Consider the following 20370-nt stretch of genomic DNA (forward strand, 5'->3'; position numbering starts at 1 on the left):
GAGCTTAACAAGTGACTGGATCTCTAAGCTCTAGTTTGCTCTTTTATATATGAATGCCCAGGGAGGGGGACACTTATATTTTGAAAACAAGGTGGCATTTTATCTCATTGTGGGATTTTTCTATTTGGTCACAATGCTGAATGTTGGGAACTTAAATACGATTAAAGGAAGGTATGAAAGTTGTGAATTTCAGGGGAGCAGTGGTTACCCACAGTTACAAAACACTACTCCAGACTTAATCACCATGCTATGGGTATCATTGTTCACTGAATCCAGCTGGGCCACAAGGAATTGCAACTTTGTCATGCCTGTGGTGGAAGCTCAGGTACTTGAAGCCTGTCACATATGCCTGATCAACCTAGTAACCATCAAGGAAGAAGCAAAATTACTTTCCAGACTTCATTATGAAGCCCTGTCCAGACTTAATGATCAATACCCTCCCCATGCTCACAAGTCACTGTTTAAATAACTCTGTTCTGCAATTTTGCCTGTGCTCACCTGCTTATACAATCTGCTTATCTATGTTGAGCCACAACTCAGTTTATCAATGACTATTGTAAACACTTTGTCTTGAATCATTTTCTCAGAGGAAAAAAATGGGAAGTTGAGAAATTCACAAGGGCTTTCTTATTACTTGCTAGAAGGGAGTTTTCTTTCTTGTGACCTTATGCTGATCTTAATTTTAGAAAGTTCCTTTTCTCTCCATATATGCACAAGCATGAGAAATATGAAAGTCAATCAGATATGAGCTATGAGAAAGTGGTTTTCAGGACAGGTGACCTGTGGGGACTGAAGGGCACTTTGCCCTGGAGGGTAACAGGGAGGGCCTGTGGGTGTGGCAGGGTGCGAAGGTTGAACAGAGGGGGCCAGGGAGGAAATCCAAGTGATGGTGCTGCCTGTGCAGAGTAGTAAGCAGCTGGTCACAGCTCTGCTTGCTCTTTTAGTCAGGAGAGCACAATCTGGGAAGAATCTGAAGGACTGTACAGGTTACTCTGACATTGTCAGGTCAAATGGTGGCTAGACTAGCCCTGGCTTCTGATTTGAAATGTCTTCAGAGAGTTTCTTATCTCAATCTCCCAACCCACTTGAATGTCTGACTATCCCCAGTGCCTGCGTAATCCTCACTTTGTCTAGATTCTTCTGTTATGTCCCCAGCCCCTAGAAGAATAAATTCTGTGAGTTAAAAACTTCAGGTGGCACAACAAGGGGGCTGTATAAAGGCAGGGGTCTCCGGCTCAGATTCCAGCTGGCAGACACAGGTCTATGCGTCTCTAGTTTTACTAGAACACTTCTTCAGTTTTCTTGACTTAGGAAGAAAAGCCTTGGTTCTCCCTCTGGCCTCAAGTTCTCAGGTATCCAGGACTCAAGGAGCCTCTCGAGCACCTGCCCTGTCTCTAAATTGTTCCACCCCACCTCGAGGCACAGAAGGGATCTACCAGGCAGCAGGGTTAAGATGTGCTTCCTCCATTGTTGGGTGAGAAGTGAATTCAATGTACTTCCTGGTTAAATCCAGAACAAAACTCCTAAAAGCCTTGAGAGAAGAAACTATTACAGGAAACGATAGCTATTTCTTCACCTCTCCTGTTTTGAGTGAACTGGGGTGTGAAGGTTGCAATGAATAGACTGGGATGAAATCCAAGTGATAGTGTTTGGGGAGTGGTGAGAGGGGTAGGAGTTCTAAGCTTAATTGATCCTACCTGCCAATCGGGGCAGGTTGGGCGTAAAACATCCTGGGAGAAATTTTGAAAAGAGTGCCCTGAGAAAGGTCTGCAGTCAACTAGTTGAAAAGTAAAACTCCTCCAAGTTGGAGCAGGCAGAACACCCCCCTCAGGTGAGACAGGTGGCCTGAAGAACATGGCACCCACTTGCCCACAGTCTGGCAGGTAGCAATTGCCACCCTCTGTTCTCTGGAGTAGCTGAAAGCAGTCACGACTACCATGAGCTCAACATTTTCTACAACCCAGGCCTGTGGTAAGTGCCTGCCATGGTGCTCACGGCTAATCCCTGCAGTGATAGCATCAGGTGGACAGGTGCCCTTCCCCCTTCCAGTTCACCAATGAGAACATCGTGATGGGGGGGGAGGGAGGGGGTGGTGACCTTTCCTCAGCAGCACACAGGAGGTGACAAATCATAGGCCTTGCTGTGACCTCTGGCCTCCCAGACCTGAGGTTGGCAGTGTAAGCAGGGTGGGACTTAGTTGTTCATGTTGGCTGCTACAGGGTTATGGGGAAGAGGCAGATGTACAGGGTAAGGAGCTGCTGTTTATATGCAAATCAGGATTTTATGATGTCCTGGTGGCTGGAAAACTGGCTATGGGATGACTGGGCTCTGAGAATCAAAGGCTGGAGGAGGTAGAACAGAGCCTGTGTGCTATACCCTAGGGACTGCAGAGGGGAGGGAAGGGGGAGGGAAGGGGCGAGGGACAGCATGAAGCTGAGAGTGACACCCTTGGCTTGGGTTCCAATTCAACCCAGGAAGGAAAGGAGACTATGAAGTCCCATGTGTAACTGCACTCTGGTCCCCTCTCAATCCAGGGCAATATACAACCACCGGGCTCACTTCCTGTGAGAGTCTAAGGCTGTGTCCCAGTCTTATCCTCAAATGACGTCAAAGGAGAAGTTATAGCACCCAGTGTGACTCAGGGGTGCAATCCCAGTATGCTGGCTAGTCACTTTAGACCAGCACTGCCTGAGTAAGCCACAAGGACAGTCAAACCTAGGAAGAAAGGCCTAGGGCTTCATGGCACTGGCCTGTGAAATGGCCACAGCAAATTCAGGGCTAGAATATTTGCAAGGCAACATGTACCCAATTAAGGTCAACACATGGTAAACAGGGAGCTTTTATTTTTGCTCATTTCTTTGCTACCAAGGCACATTAGCTCCATAGCTGTAAACCCACAGCAGCGGGTGGGCCCCAGACTAAGCACTCCCTTCTTGGTGATGCCACTTGAAGCAGGGGACATAAGGGTGGGGAGGGGAGGAGGCACTGAGGAAGTGGGAGGAGGCACTGAGGAAGTCACTGCAACAAGAAAAAACTCCTTTAGGAGGAAAGAAAAAAGGACTGAACTCCCGCCCTCAAGGCTTAGAGGTTACTGTAAGGCTTCAGACAGATTTATGGGAACCAGTGTATCCATACTATTTCCTCCTCCCAGGAGGCCCAAGTCCAGGTTGCTTCACTCTGGCCTGCCCCAGCCCCCTTAAGGAGGGTTGGCAGTTCCTGGTGCTTGATATGCAAATCCCATAATCTCACTGCTGATAAATGGCTCTACAATGGATGACTAATACTATCCTGCCCTGTTGGCAGTTTATCTTCTGTGCCTGCAAATCTTAGTTTATACCCTTTAGTTTCAAAACCCCACACAAGTAGGAAATATAGAAATGACTTGAATAGAATCTTGCCAAATTACGCTAACCAGAGACTCTGGAATGAAACAGTCCAAATCCTGACCCTACTGTTTCAGTTGTGTGATTTTGGATAAATTAATTTCTCCATACCTGTTTCCCACAACTTTACAGTGAAGGGATAGTCAATGAAAAAATACTTGCAACATGGCCATCATAAGAAAAAGGCAACAAATGTTTGCCATTACTAAGTCAAAGCCTGATGAGCATCTCAGAGCAAACCCTTTGTAGTCATTCTCCTTTCCAACATTCAAGACCATCTGCCCTGGTGTAGGCATTTAGGTTAGCGTGGGATGGCTTGGGGAGGAGGAGCTCTGAGGATCAGGATTAGGGCTGGATGGGAAGGAGGACAGGGTGATAAGGTTGGTCTAAGGGTTATCAAAGAGGCAAGAGAGTCCTATGATAAGGAAGGGTTGGTGCGACCTCATCTTGACCTCCACTCTGCCCACTGAATTCAGGAACTGGCCAGAACCAGCTGGCTTAGCACCTGCTGCTCGAATGTCTTGCCACCAGCCTGCAGCCAGTCTGCTCAGGAAGGCAGGAGGCAGCCTGGTGGTCCTCAGAAGGCTGCAGAGTTTGGGAGGTGGTGAGAGGTGTGAAGGAGAGCTCTACCCTGGAGATGGAGACTGGATTTTAGGCCCATGTTCTGTACTGCCTCTCTCCTTACATATAAAAGAAGGGCATAGAAGAGACACTAGAAATCTTATCAGTAAAATCACTGGCCATCTGATAGTTAACCTGAAAAAAAAAAAAAGACAACTAAATTGGCAGGCCCAGACAGCAAGCTTAAGACAGACTGTGTAGAAGGAAGCTGCTACTTGATTACATAGCCTCATCAGAGAGAACATTTGGACCCACTGCAGGGCTATGGGGATGGACTTCCTAAGTGAACAGGGGTGTACTTTATTCTTTGTGTTTTTTTACTCTGTGTGGAGTAAACCATATCAACCAGCTAATCAACCCCGCAGAGAACAGAAGATCCAACTATATCTACTGCTTACTGAGTTCCAAACCTTTGGACGGTTAATTGGTTGTAAGTAAAATGGACCAAGGCATTTATACTGGACATGTGGTGGTGGGAACTGTGAAGGTGGAGGGCAGTCACAGAGGTGCGTGCCAGTGCTAAACAAGCCTTGGGCTCTATGTGCTCCAGTCATGTTTCACCTCAGACTGCAAAAACGAACCCCTGACAGAGACTGACAAGACCAGCCAGAACTCCCAGCCTGCTGTGTAGTTGGAAGGAGCCCATCAAATGTGAGCAAAGTCATGTGTGATGCCTCCCCCCCCACACACACTTTACTCCCAAGAGAAGTAAACAAGCAGCAAGTACCTCTTCACTGTCTCTCTTCCTTTGCTATGGCATCCTTGGGGCTGCAAGACAGAAAAGGGCCAGCGAACATGAATTGTACTCTGTGTGAATGAGAAACATGTCTAGCCACCAAAGGTTTCAAGCTCAGCCTGTTGTAGCAATGCTTAGCTGTCACTGTTCTGGATCAGAACCAAAGTTTTGGTTTTTTGTGTCTGAGGTGAAGTCCAGTTAAGGGATATACACAGGAAGGTAGGCCAACTTTCCCTTCTGGAATTTGCTTTAAGTTAATAGTTCTACCCATTCTGCTCAAAGCTTTTAATTTAGTTAGATCTTTACTCTCACAGTGGGATGGGAAAAATTCTTCTAGACAGCCAGTTCCTTTTGCTACAAAATGCATTTATTGCCAGCTGGATAAAATTCTTCATTTGCGTATTGGGGTACATACTATACAGTTTGTCTGTGGTAAATGTCCTGCTTATAAGAGCGCTTTACTTTTAAAATGCAAACCAAACAAACATCTTTGTCTCTTTAACATATAACTTAAATAACTGATAATGTATAAGCTGTCAGTCTGGTCACTGAAACAAACGGCATGTGACTCTTCACTGATGCACCCAGAACAACCGGACACCCCACGAGGAGATCCCCCAGATCACAGTAGCGAGATCCCTTAGGGTCGCCTGCTGATTGTGCAGCTAGTGCTGTGTAGCAGTGATCCTCCTGGGAGAAGTCAAGCGCAGACAAAGAAGTAGGACCTGGGCGGCACGGAGAGGCATTTCACAGAATGCAAACGCCGTTCCAGTACACTAATGGATTCTACGAGGAAAGCTTTGCAAACACAAATCTGTTTATACTAGATATTGTGGCACCTTCTCACTGGCATTCAATAAATATCTGTCAATGAAAGAGGAATCAGAGAACAAGCTGTGGCAGTGGCCCTGGTGTCCAACATCTGTTTCCAAGACTGGGCTTGAAGTTGAGTTTTATGGATACCATTTTTTGTTTCTTCGGCATAAATCATTCTACTTGCAAGCCATCGTTTCCTTATCTGTAAATTCTTCACGAGAGTTTAGAGACATCCTGAGTACTACATGCATCGGGGCCCATTGATTAAAGAAGAGCATAGAAAGCTCCACACAAAGTTTTGTCTCTTTAGTAAGTAGCCTATTTGGCTCAGAATTTCTAGGATCTAGTTTTTTTATTCACATATTTCTTCTCTCCTTTTGGCGCCTGTCAACTTCTTAAGTCAGAATTAGCCACAGTAACGCCTAGGATGAGATGTACATTTCTTCATCCAGTCTCACTTTGTATCAACAGTTTCCAGTGCTCAAGATTTGAAATAGTTGGTCTCATGAAGGCCTGTCCTTCATCGCTCTCCATCTGCTCCTGGAAGGTAAGGGCCATGTTCTATGGTCCATGTAGGGGAGTTCCCCACAAAGGAAAATCTCTGGCCCTTTTAATTCTCATACCTCCTCTCATGCCTCATAAGGCTATGGTTGCAATTCTGGAGACACAAAGGAAAAGTTTCTAAACTCATCCTGGTTAATCATAGGGAGATGTCCCTCATCAATGGGAGTTAAGACGGGTTCTTCCTTTATGAAGTCAGGGTCAAAGTTACTGACATCTTCTCGGGATTTCTGTAAAAAAGAAAACAAGGGTCACACTTTCTGTATGTAAGACTTAGCCTATTCCAGTGAGTTCAGAGAACTTCTCTGCAGAACTTCAGAAGCTTTTATTTTCTTACAGTTACAATTAAACAGCATGTTGTCCTAATTTAGCACTGCAAATTATTATGGACTCTGGTAGCCAGATTTCTTGGTAATCCCACGGAGGTCCTGCAGCACAGGCCAGCACAGACTGAAGATCACGGCTCTGGCCAGCGTCAGCAGCCAGCTCACACCCCCTTGATGTTCTACACTTCCTGTCCGTGCAGGCTGAGTTCACACCGGCCCCACCAGTTGTTATTATCCAGGTGTGCATGGTGAAGGGTTTTTCTGAAACACTTTTTGGAAACAAATCCCTCTCAATTTACTCACCAGATTCCTAACATGTCTGGCAAAGTTTTCCCTAATTTCAGAGAAGCTGGCAGGGGGACTCCATGGTTAGGAAATGGCTCTTCCTCCAGGGCCTAATGTCTAACCTCGTAGGTGGACCAGGCCAGCCACATGAAGTGTGTGCTTACATCTTTAGAAGCCAATGCTGAAAAGATCCTTCTGCCAATATCACTCAACTCTTCCTTCTCTTGCCCCAGTCAAAGACACTTCACTCTTCACCTTTGCTGTACCCTTTGGTCCTCGCCGTGTGGATCTTGGGACTCAGAGATGAGAAGTGACTCACCTCTTAGACCATGGCCACCCTCAGGAAAGGGACCCTCCCCCTTAGCTGCCCAAGGGGACAGATTCCAGCAACATGGAGTAGCCTGAGCTCTGACCTGTGCTCTCCCCGCCTAGGAGTCAGCCTCTGTGAGATGAGTAATATCACATGCCTTGTCTATACTTTCTTGGAGGCTTGGGAAAAGCTCTCTGACCAAAGAGTGTGAGGAAACTGGCTGGGAACAATGACTTCTCAGTTAGCCAAACTCTTGAGAAAAAATGGAAAGTTGCAGGCCTCTCAGACCCCAGGGAACATTAACTTAGCTCAGGGAGGATGGACCAGGGAGAGTGAGAGGTAAGACCATGTGAAAGTACCCTGGGCACATGGAGAGATGCTGCCGCGGCAGCCAGGCCAGACTGCCCTGCAAAGGGTCAGGCTGAACTTTTGGGGAGGGGACACAGCAACGTTTTAAGAAAGATGGAAGTGTTGGGATGGCTTAGACACTTACAATTCTGGGTCTGAAAGGTGGTTCCAGCTGGCGATGGTTCAGCTGAGTCCAGTCGATTTCCTTGAAGAAAGGGTGTCTCAGGATGGCGTGCTCACCGCCCTGACTCAGGCTGCCCAAGCGCATGGTGGGGTTTTTGGTCATGAACTGAGAGGGGAAACAGAGGCAGTCACTCAGGCATCCACAGTGCGTCCCAAGACAGGAGGCTGCCGCTCTGGCAGGGCAGCAGTGTGAGGTTTTCTGGCTGGTCTTGCTTACTAACTGCATTTTCCAACTAGGGGTGTACGACCAACATGAATCACCGCACAAGGACACAACTGCTGTGTTGTCTTTCTGGCCTATCCCACTTCTGCTTTAGACGTGGCCACTTGAATAAAGCAGAAGGATCTAGTTCTCTTTTTGGTAAACACCACGTATGTTCCTTTGTTTTTGTATAGAAACCCTACGGAACAGGGTGTCTTTCTGCAACACTGCAGTTGCAGAGAGTTGACGTCTTAGAGAGCTGACTGTTGAGGAACGACAGTGCTGTTTTCTGAGCCATCTGACTAGTCTGTCAGGATTCCTGACAATGCAGAAAGCAGAATGAAAGTCTTTCATACAACAAAGATATCCTATTTTATGTTTTTCAGTATCTTCCTTTTCCTGCACCCTTTCATTTTGAAATGTTTCATGACTAAGACTGTATAAATTACCCAAAACTAAAATAAACACCGCCACATACTCAAAACAGTGTGCGTGTATAAATTCTCTATATCATTTGGAGAATTTCCTTGGAACTGAGCTCCAATTAAGATGTTTTGGGTTAACTTTACTTTTAGAATGGCCAATAAAGATTTTCTGTTCACATTGTTGCAAGGACTAGTACAGAATAATTCACTTTCCATGGCCAGAATGTGATTTTCAATTTCAAAGACGCTTAACTTAATTTCTCATTTATCAATAGAAAGTTCCCTTGGAGAAAAAAGTTTTGTTTGGGTTTTCAGTTTAAATCAAGTTACATTTAAACAAATTTCCCAGAACTCATAGTCTCCAAAGCCCCTTTCCTATGCTGTGCTCATACAAATAACTTTTGAGCAGACTTTCCAGAGTAAAAGAAATCTCATTGAAGGTGCAGGCATGAAAAAGAACACAGGGTTTGGAGGTGACTGCCATGCCAGGGTCCAGAGTGGCAAAGCCTCCTTACTGCTTCAAGTGAGAATAATCCTGTGGAGGAAGTGGGCAAAAGCCCCCAAGCCAAGCTAACAGGTTATATACCTCCTCAAACACTTAAACAAAACAAGGCTTCAAAGGGAAGCTAGTGAATAGTGAAGGCACAATGGGGCCATTAAACTTCTCTCTCCTATTGACAAGGAATGAAAGACCACAGGGGTGCGGGCTGGAGGTGGAACTGACAGCGAAAGGAACATCCCAAGCTCCAGCAGCCCCACTCCGGTCACATACAGTGTCAACAGAGATTTAGAAGCTACAACACATTTCAGAAATGTGTGAGTTATGTCAGCACTCAGAATCCCTGCTGCTTTGGCTCTCTCTGGAGAAGCCTGTGCAACTTAGAAGCAGGAAACTATCCTAGAACAAAAAGTAGCTTCTCTCCTTAGGAAAGTCAATGGGAAACAACCCCTGGTGGAATAGGAGTGTCCAGGCTAAGTGCTAATTAACAAAAACCAATGTTGCAAAAACTAAGGATACAAGGATGGCAGAACAGGCCCTGGTGGCTTGTGGGAAATTCCCAGGCCTGCCAATGATGTGGGCAGAGGACATCTTGTGAATGTGTGGGTACAACTTGTTCTTCTGAACAAGTGGACCAGTTGCAGGGCTCTGGATGCCAGGGTGGCATAAGCCCTGGTGTCCAAGAGACCTTGCCCATTCTTCCTGGCCCTTGGCACTGAATCCAAGCTTCCAAGGGGCACTGAGGAAAGGCATTGTTCAAAGAAAAGTAGATCAAATCACAGCTATTCCTCTTTTAAAAACTGCATCCCTGGAAAGGAGACAGGCAGAATAACCCTTTCACTAGCTTGCTACTTTTTCTTTTTCTTAGGTTCTGATAGATCCTTTAACTTTGTTTTGACTTCTACTTTATTATAGTAAAAGACATTCAATACACAACATAAAAGTTACCATTTTAACCATTTTAATTGTAGATATGATGCAAGCATATTATTATACAACCATTACCATAACAAAATAGATGTGTTTACAATATTATTGACTATAGTTCTGAAGCTTTCCATTCCATTCCATGATTACTTCTTCTTATAACTAGAACTTTGTATACCGCCAGCAGCCACCAACTTGTTCTTTGTATTTATGCTTTTGGTTGGTTGTTTATTAAAGTCCACATATAAGTGAAATGGTATGAGATTTTTCTGTCTGATTTATTTCACTTAGTATGGTGATACCCTCAGTGTGCATCTATGTTTTCACAAATGGTAGCTTCCATTCTTCTAATAGGCTGATATCCATTCTTTTTGATGCCACTGTAAATGGCACTGTTTAAAAATTTCTTTCTGATAACTGTTATTGTAGAGAAGTACAACTACCTTTTGCATAGTGATTTCATACTCTACAGCTTAACGGAATTTATTATTTTTTTATTATATTTATTATTTACCAGTTTTCCTTGGAATCTTTTAGGTTTTCTCTATTTGAAATCATAGCATCCACAAAGAGTGGTAATTTTTACTTCTTTCAATTTGCATGCCCTTTATTTAATATTCCCACCTAATTGCTCTGGTAAATACTGTGTTGAATAAAGTGGAAGAATGGGCACCACTGTTTGTTCCTGTTCTTACAGGAAAAAGCTTCTATTTCTTCATGATTCTAAGAATTTATACCTTTGTTCTAGTTTGCCCAATTTGTTGGTGTGTATATGTTCACAGTAATTTCTGCTTTTGTGTCTCTTTTTTTAGTTAAAGGCTTGTTTCTATCTTTTCAAAGAATCAGTTGTTAGTCTCACTGATCTTTTTTTTTTTTTTAGTCTCTCATTTATTTCTACTCTGATTTTTATCATTTCCTTCCTTCAACAGACGTTGGGCTTTATCCTTTTTGTCTCAGCTTTAGATATGTAACGTTAGATTGAAATATGTCTTGCTTCTTGAGTTAAGATTATGGTGCTACAAATTTCTTTTACCACATCCCTTTTAATTTTCTAAAGCATTAACTTCTTAATATAAGAATATCATATAAATTACATAAAATGATTTAATTATAAAAAGCAGTATTTTACAATTTCTTCTTTGATTTCTTTGTTGACACAATAGTGGGGTTCAGTACTATGTTGTATAGTCCTCATAAATTTCTGATTTTTCCTGTGGTCATTTTGTAATTGATTTCTAGTTTTATAACACTGATCAGAAGATATGTTGGTTTTTAATCTTATTAAATTTATTGAGACTTTTATAGTTTAACATGATACACATAACACATTATTCCATGTGTGAAGAATGCATATTCTGGTTTTGGTTGGAATGTTCCGTTAAGCACACTTGGTATAATGTTTCCTAGTTTCCTACTTGGTTTTTCCTCTAGGGGATTTATCAATTGATGTTAGTAGGGTGTTAAAGTCCCCTACTTCTATTATGCTACTAACTTTTAATCTTTAGAGCTCTTCAGCTATAGACAGCCTCCACTTAAAGCATTGTTTATTTCAATTTGCAAAGCACTTCTATATACAAGACAGCACATGAGGTTTTCTGGAGAGACCCAAATAAAAGAGCTCCCCATAAAAGAGCTGATCAACAGACACTTGAGTTGGATAGGTGGTAGAGGGAAAGCAAATGTTATTTTTGCTATATAGCTGAATGAAATGAAAGGAAGCATAGCAAAGTGTGTGAGGGAAAAAAGACTGAGCAAATGTACCAGGGTAAAAAGGCAAGTAACAATTCAAAGAGGTGGTATTTGGTGGGAAATGTGGTAGATGAATATAATCACAGTAGGCATGAAGGAACAACAGTTGTCCATGACAAACACATGCAAACATCTGGTATATTTGTGAAGGATCGCAGAGCATGATAGAGCTAGCATACACAAGGATGTGGGGTAGCCAGAAGAATCCATCAAATGTCTATTTAGAGGAGAATGACAAATGTGTAGCCATGCTTAGGAGATGACCCTAGGCAGTGTGGTAAATAAGTTCCTAGTGGAGAGGTGAGAGCTTGATGGCAGGGTTGACACAATAGCTAAGAAGACATGACAATGACAATTCAAAAAGAAGAGTTTCTGGTTAGTAGGAAGGGAAGGTTGAGAGCTAGTCCTAAAGTGCTTATAGGAAGAAGGAACACAATTCACACTACCGGAAGCTGGGGTCAAGGAACAGGAGGGTAAACAGGGCACAGGGTCTTCTTGGCTATCGGCTTAGGTGGTGGTGGTGAATGGAGACAGGTAACAAAGGAGAGCAACCGAGTATTGTTGGTAGTAGAAGCCCAGCAGTGAGGTGGCAGGGGCAGTAACAGCAATGCGGAAGTAACCTTGCTCTATCACAGTACTGTGCTTTCTTAGGAAATTCTCCACAAGCGAAAAAATAATAATTTGCTAAAGACACAGATTAGTGTCAGTTAGTGATTATTTTTAGCAATAATATTTTTTTAACTTAAGGAACATAATTATTCATAATGCCATTTCACATTTAATAGACTACATTATAGCCTAATCATAACTTCTGTATGCACCAGGAAATAAAAAAATTGTGACTTGCTTTACTGAGATATTAGCTAGATTGCAGTGGTGTAAAACTGAACCCACACTATCCCTGAAGTGTTTGTCTATATATTTGTCAGGAGAATGAAAACAAAACCAACTCTAATGTTTCCTGAGGTTTGGGAGGTTGATGAACTCAGCTTGGCATTTGAGGTGTGCGGACATTCATGTTGAGATGATCGGCCCATGCAAACATGGGATGCAGGTCAAGATTGGAAATATAACTCAGGAGACATCAATGTTTGGTGAGAAGGTGAGAGCAGAAGCTGCGAGGGTAGGTAAGTCTATGGAGAAATAGAATTGAGGCCAGCTCAGGCACATTTGGTCTACATAGTGTGTTATAAATTAATTTACTTGTCAAGAACATCAGTTTTTTCTTTTTTAAAATTTTATTTATTTGTGTATACAAGAGTTCATGGATGTGGGAGGTGAGAGGACTCACCAGAGACAAAGTGGGGACAGAACAGGTGAATCTACTGAAATACACTACTGAGGAGAGCTTGGGGCACAGCAGAAGAGGTCTGCTGCGCCATGCTGGCCAGCCTCCTGGCTGGGGATCAAATTCAATGCTGTATAGCTTGGTAGTGCTGAGACTTAACCCCTCGTGCCACCAGGGAGGCCTAAGAAAGTCAAGGTTTTCAACTTCTCTTGGAAAATGACATTCTGGAGCACTGGGGCCTGTCCAGTTGCTGAGCAGCGGCTACCTCTCTCAGTGGGGCTTGAGCCTTGGCAGTCACCCCACTACCACCCAAGGACCTCCTATCCTCTGGCATCATGAGAAGAAAGCCAGGGTGCAGCGGGGGGGTGGGGGGGGGGGGGGGGGCTCATGAAGTAGACAGGAGGCTAACTGTGTTCAAACAGGAGAGGGACTATTCCAAGGGTGATAGGCAGTGCTAAGGAAGTGGAATATTTGGGTGACAACCCCCTTTTCAGAGAGTAAAGTGGGGGGTTAGAGAACATTTAGTGCCACATTTGAAATCATTCATGGTGCCATGGGTGGAGATGTGTAGCATGAGGGACATACGGGACTTGCTGCCCTAGGCCAGGCCTCTCTTCAAACACCCCTTCCTGCTGTTGTGATTGGTGATGGTATGATCCTTTTGCAGAAAATAGCCTCTACTTGCTACCGCACCTACTGGGATCCACAAGCTAAACAAGTTAGTGACAGTGCTGTTTAGAGCAATCATTTGTTGATGTATCTAAAGTCACACTGGAAACTTGCCTCACCTCAGCTGACCTTCTTCCTGACTCTGGTCCAAAGGAGAAAGTCAGCCAAGAAAAAAAATCAAGTGATTTCATGAAAGATTCTGGACACATTTACTAAAGGAAATAGGATGTTTTCTAGAGTCAATAAAAGTACTTTATAGATGGCAAAGATCTAAGAGTGAGGCTGTCAGAGTGGAAAATTTGATTCCATCCCAAAATAAATATCAAGTAAACTGGCAAATAGGGCCTGGGGAGGCAGCAGGTATTTAGGGGCTCATTTCTTATTCCCCTTCTTTGGCTCCATTAAATGGAATTTAACTAGAGGACACTGAAGGTTCGCCTGCCTTGAGAATGAGCAGCATGGCAGGTTGCTAAAGCAACAGACACGGTGCCACTGCTGCTAAACTGTGAGCCATGTCACCAAATGTGAAATGCAAGAGACTCAGGCCAGGTTTGTATGAGAATGTCCCAGAAAGCCTCCTTTAAGCCCTACGTAAAAGATGTTAAAACCTCCTCTGTTATGGCAAGCACAGAGGTTACCAGGTTAGGCCATGCAGTTCAACTACCTGCATGTCAGTCATACCACCTGTGAGCAGGACCTAGCTTGGAGATTTTCCTGCACTTCTTAAGATTGTTACAATAAGATGATCAAACGCCTGACAAACATAAAGCTCTCCACGAATGTTAGTATCAGTTTCTTGTTAGACACTTGTAAGTCCATCCCATTCAACCTGAAGGCAGGGGAATGGACTGGAAGTCTCTGGGGGACTGAAATCTAAGGTCAGCCTTGACCCTGGCTCTCCCTGATACAGTTGTTTGTAGTCAGGAATGATCCAGACTCATTCACCATCCCAAGCTCCAATAGAGGAGGTTAGGGGTAGTCTTGGAAAAATCATTTTTTGGACAGCAAAGATTTCTAAAACAATCTTAAAAACAAGAATACAAATCATGTATCTGCTTTAACAGAAGGGAGGTAATGAATGCAGGGAGAAGGATGTGAGGAAACAACCTGGGTGAAGGAAGGAACTACCTGTGTTATGTCTAGTGGCCTATGCTACACACGAGGCTTGGATCACAGAGTTTAAACTAACCCTGTTATGTTTAAGTATTGAGATGATAGGAACTAAATATACCTTTAAATGCATTAAAATATAGGCAGTGGTTAAAAGGTATTTTTTCTGTTCTCAAAATATACCTAACTCATTGGAAGACTAGTATGAAAAATCTGTCTAAAAAGTGTTTCTCTCAGGAGCAAAACAACACTGTATTTTTTATCTAATAGTTGGGTTAGACTGTTGGACAAACAAAATGACCTTCTCCTTTCATTCAATTTCAGACTAAAGGGCAGGAGAGAGGTAGCAGTTAGTGCTGGCAGGCCCAAAGGGGAGGAAGCCACGGCACTGCACATTTCCATCAATACTCGAGGGTGACAGTCCTGAATGGAAAGAAGGCTTTGCATAGCTCTCGAGAATCCTCCGGAAGAGCAGAGAACAAGTAGAGGTCACAGAACAGCCACGTTTCCTGGTCTTTCTGGACATGATGGCCACCCATACCTTGCGGGGAGCACCCCTAAGCACATTTGTGTATCTTTGTACCGGTGTTTCCCACTGTCACTGGTGAGGGTGACCTACTTAAAAAGTCCAGTTACCAAACATCTCTTTTCACACCTCTTCACACCAGCTGTGATGCTGAGGTGGAACTTTCTGGGAGCTCCATTCCCCAGGTGGTGGTAAGAGGGACCAGAGTGATCAGGGAAGGGGCGAGACACCAAGTTTTTGCCTTGGCATTGATATGCCGCTTACCCAGAGAGAAGATAGAGACAGATATTTAGCCAGTAGTGAGGCAGGTCAGATTTCACTGGGGTGGGGGTTGGGGGGGGTAGCACACACAATGGATTTTTTTTTTAATAGCTCTGGGTAACAAGTGATAATCTTCCCAAGCACAGGTTATTCCACAGAATGGTATTGCTTGGAATAGTAGAAGAAAAGGTGCTTTCAATTCTTCAGACTGGATCTGAGTGTAAATTTACCAGACAGGGCTGTAACTACAATGCTGCACAGTGATAGCAAGAGACCATCTGCCATAATCAGCGCACATGGGTCCAGGCTGGTTTGGGCAGGGAAGAGACAAAGCATGGTACAGTTTTGGTAAATGCTACAGTTTAATAGGTGGTTGCTATACATACTCTGATACTGTAATCAGGCATTTGCTTAACTGTTTCAGATTCTTTCTATCTTGTTTGACAAATTAGGAAACTGAGGAACAGACTGAGCTATCATCTGCCATGGTCACTCAGCTTGGGAGTGGTGAAGCTTGGGATTGAGCCCAGATCTGTCTGACACTAGATGTCTCTGGCCTGTCACTGAGCTAAACCTCCTCTTGAGGTGACATCTTCTCATTCAAATTCAAGGACAGATACTTGGATGATACTTGGGCTGATGGGCCAGAAAGAATCCTGGAAAACCATCAGGACTTTACCTCAGGGAGAATGCAGAGCACCTTGTGTGTTTTCTCATATTTCCTTTACTGGCTCATGTGACATCTTTTTTTTTTTTTTTAAGATTTATTTATTTATGGATACAGAACTGGGTACAGGCCAGAGGTGCAGGGATGGTGAGAGGATTCACCATACACAGAGCGGGGAGCAGAACAGACAGATAGATGAAGTACACTGCTGAGGGGAGCAGCAGGTGGGTCAGGAGAGGTCTGCCACGCCATGTGGATCACCTCCGGGGCAGGCGGGGATCAAACTCATGCGGAAGTGGCTTTAGTTTCTTAGTGCAGTGCTTTAACCTGCTGCGCCACCAGGGAGGGCCATGTGACATCTTTTTTTTATGACTGTAAGGATGTAGAGATGGCTGAGAAGTGCACCCAGAGGCGGTACTTGGAGAAGGGAGAGTCTTGAAAAGAATCTGAACAATCCTCCAATCTTGGTTTCACTTCAACTGTTTTCTTCATGAGGTAAAAGAAAAGAAATTTTGCTGCTGATATTTTGAAATAGCTGAAGTACTATTGGCCAGAAGAATTAGATGGTTTCAAATGGGAGGAATAAGTTTAAGGAGACCCACGTAAGTATAACAACAATTAAATATGAGATACCACTAAGTGGTGTAACGGGCCATCGCTTAAGCCCCTTGGCAGGAACAAGACGGTCTTAATGGAAATGTCTGAGGAAGGACGTGAAAACTGACAGGAATACAGACTACCTGTCCAACATAAGTTAAGAGGGGAGACCCAAATGGCCCATGGTTCATGCTAACACCAGGAGTCTATCGTATGTTCTACCTATTTTTGGATTAAAATTCTGAGAGAATTTCAGTGCTCTTAACACTCTGTCTTTCCTATATGTTGTAACCATTACTGCTTCTAGTAGTTTTACTAAAGTCATGTAACAGTGTTGGTTAAAAAAAAGTAAAGGCCAGACATGAGTTTCAGAGATGGAAGCCCAAGCTTGGCACTTATGCCAGTGCTAATGTTGTTAGGCAACATGCTTTTGTTCCTGGCAAAACAATCTCAAGCAGCTCTATTATTCTCCATTAATGCCTAGTGTTACAGGGAAAGGAGGATCAAATCACTATTGCTCTCCAACACGCCAAGCTGCACAAGTTACTTTTCAGGTGTGGTTCCCCCAAATGCAGCTATTGAAAATAAATGGCCACTTGCACAACATGGATTCCTTGAGGACATTATACCAAGTGACAGAAGTCCAACAGAGAAGACAAACACCATGACGTCACCTACATGTGAAATCTTAAAAACAAAACCCAGGAAACACCGGTGGTTACTGGAGGGCTGCATATTTCCAGTTTTATGTCGTAGGACTCTAAGTGCCGCATGGGGTCCACAGGCAACAAGACTGTACCGCAAATTTGGGAAATGGATGTCCTGTGTGTGGTGACCATTTCACAGTGTACACAAATGCAAAATCATGGTTGAACACCTGAACCTAATGCATAGAGCCTGAGGCCAAGTGCGGTTCCTGGAGGGATGCCCATGGGCACACTCCACGCCTTCTGACCTTTGTATGAAACCCAGGCCAGTGACCCTGAATCCACAAACCACACCTGAACATCAACTGCTAAACACTACTGGTATTTGATGCATGGAAGGATAAATGAGAATGGTGTCCTAGTTCTGTGCACCATAGTTTTTTTCACTGTAAAACACAAAACTTCTACCTACAGATATGATTAACAAACCTCCAATAGAGAAAGTTTTATGTTCATTTTGCAAACTTCTCATATCCTTATCCTCTTGGCTGAGACTTGGAAATTAATGAGGCATGTGATATTGATAATCTCAAAAAAAAAAAAAAAGAAAGAAAATCACCCTTCATACTGTTAGCCACAGTAAGTCATTAGAACTGCTAACCTTAGAAAATTTACAAAGAGGGGAAAGGAAGTTGAGAACATAACTTTAACAAAATGATATTAAAAACACCAAATATGAAGTCTCTGGGACAATGTAGACTAGTGTTTTTGTTATCTGCCAACACTCGTCCTGACCAATCTGAGTAAATGGTACATTTCCGAAGGGAGTTAACTGTACTGGGTGCTTTGGTATAGACTAGAACGCAACTCCATTTCCTACATCAGAATGCCAGGCTGTGTGTTAAGCATTCCTCTCCTTAAAGGATCTTTCTGAAACTTTATTTTGAAATAATAATGTTTGAAAAATCAGCTCTAAGGGCCAGAGGCAGATCCCTGGTTCCGAGTCCCAGTTTATCCCCTACTTCTTCAGTCTCCACCTAGCTGACTGCCTTTGGCTCACGCTCATTTCCAACCTCTGATTCCAACTCAGTCCTGCTCCAAGCAACTGTCTTCTGAGACCTACTGTTGTGGGACCTACTCCTGGCTGAAAAGCAGCCTCACAATTACCTGTTGTTCCCCTTTTGAGTGCAGAAGAGGCAGACAGGTCTCCTGCAACAGTGCACAGATGATGAAATCTGATAGAGCTGATGAAAGGCAATCCCCACCCAGACACATACTTCATTTTCTGTAGTTTGGGAACAAAGACATTCTAAGGACACACTTACTGTGGCCCCTGAGCTGCCACAGGTGACTCAGGGGAATGTGCCACCTCCTTTCAGCATCTGTTTAACCCAAGCACTTGTGTGATTTCAGTGGTGAGGGTGCTGACTTCACCTGAATCAGCACTGTGCCTGGGAAGCTCTCACAGGAGATGATTTAGCACAAAGAAGCACTCACCTCACAGAGAAGCCCTCCTCTACCTAACTCTGCTGACTCTAGGAGGTGTTTCTCAAGTCTCCTGGAGCTAACTGAGGGCAAAACTCAGTGCTACTGCCAAAGGGCTTAGACAGCTGTTTCTGCATTTTGTGCCATTTTAGTGCCATCTTAGGAAATTTAGTAACATAATGACCAACAGAAAATAGATTTGTTACAAAACCAAGTAAAAAATATTCAGTCTTTAAGGCTAGCAGGTGGAATGATCTTAGCACAAAGAAACACTCATCTCAGAGAGAAGCCACTCCCCCAAGCGGAAGTCCTCTAAGTTCTGTGAGATTTTTGGACGTCCCGCACCAAGACCATAATTTGAAAGTACAGGTGATGATGTGAAGGGCTTGGGAAGAAAGTAATAGTGACTGAGGAGACACACTGGGTAAGGCACTGGCGCCCTGCTCCGTCACTCACTGCCTGCAGACTGCTGGACAATGTCCAATGTGGGGGCTCCCTGACACTATTTCTATCATCTGAAGCCCCTAGGTCTTTGGCTGTGTTATAAAGGGGTGGCCAGTTTCTATATGCATGGACTGATGATTTAGAAGGTAAGAAGGAATTCAGAAAGCATCTTTTTTTAAGAAAATAAAGAAGAGCAGGTAAAGTATCCAGCAGCCCTTGTGTTCGCTGCGGCCTCATATACAACAGCAGAGTTGTTGGATGCAACAGAGTTGGTCATGACCTCAGTGTGCATCACAAAGACCTCATAAAGATGTGTGTGCACGTGCACATATGCACACATACTGGAATACTAATCGATTACTTTTTTATAAAGCCTACCACTGGTAATGTGAATGGACACAGAGTATGGAAGAAGACAAACCCCTTATGCTTTTGGTGACGCAACACATAAGGAAACCAATGCATAAAACAAAAGTAAGCTTTGACACGACAGGACCAAATTAGTGGTTACCAGAAGGGAGGAGAGATGTGGTAAACTGGGCAAGAAGGTATGGTGAAGGATAGAATTGGGCTTCTAGTGGGAACATAATGCAGTATAGACGTGCTGATTTATAAGAATGCATACCTGGAACTCACATCATGTCATGTTGCTTCAATTAAACACACACACATTTGGCCTCGACCATAAAAAAGTCCACAGGCACCAGTTCCCAGAATTGGTGTTCTGACCTACGTTCCAAAGAAAAGATGAGCAGGAAATCTCAGGAAGTCAAGTGGAGACGACCCACCATGTGATGCGGCGGGGAGAGCGGATGTTAAGGGCGGGCCCAGAAATCTCGGCCTTTCCTGTGTCTCTGCTGGGAAAGGGCGGACCCAATCCAGTGGGAAAAATCACTCAGGGTCTCAAAAGCAGCAGTTTAGGGGCAGCACTCACCAAGGGGGCTCCTTCCTTCCCTGTTCTGTTAAAATATCCTTCTTGGGGGTACACTTAAGTGCTCAGCTTAGAGGTTGGGGAACATTTCTTGAGAAGGTAAGGAGATTGTTCATGGATGTTTCAGGTCACAAAACCCTAGAAAAAGTTCCTCCTGTCTGTAACTTTAAAGTAACATACCTTGCCTGACTTGGAATTGTACGACAAAGTAAAAACTATTCATTAAGAGTCATTAAAACAGTCTCAGCTAAGTCCTGGCACACGTTCCTCAAGTCCTCAGTTGTCAGCCCTACACCACTGGCTCATGCTTAGCTAGAACTACCAGGTACCAGTTAGTCACACTGCTCAACCACTGGCTTATCTCACCTCAAGTA

The 20370-nt window shown here is 43.9% G+C and overlaps 1 protein-coding gene across 1 annotated transcript in view; it reads right to left on the reverse strand.

Moving 5' to 3' along the window:
- Positions 1 to 5122: 5122 nt before the first annotated feature.
- PRKCH (protein kinase C, eta) overlaps positions 5123 to 20370 on the reverse strand; it is a 199480-nt gene continuing 184232 nt past the window's right edge. The window contains exons 13-14 of the mRNA XM_004681808.2: positions 7532 to 7675; positions 5123 to 6347 (exon numbers count right to left, since the gene is read on the reverse strand). Of these exons, the coding sequence (XP_004681865.1) occupies positions 6201 to 6347; positions 7532 to 7675 (291 nt within the window). The 3' untranslated portion in view covers positions 5123 to 6200. The remainder of the gene's footprint in view (positions 6348 to 7531; positions 7676 to 20370) is intronic.

Source organism: Condylura cristata, unplaced genomic scaffold, assembly GCF_000260355.1.
Source record: "Condylura cristata isolate star-nosed mole 26May11 unplaced genomic scaffold, ConCri1.0 scaffold00013, whole genome shotgun sequence".
In the NCBI taxonomy this organism is placed as follows: domain Eukaryota; kingdom Metazoa; phylum Chordata; class Mammalia; order Eulipotyphla; family Talpidae; genus Condylura; species Condylura cristata.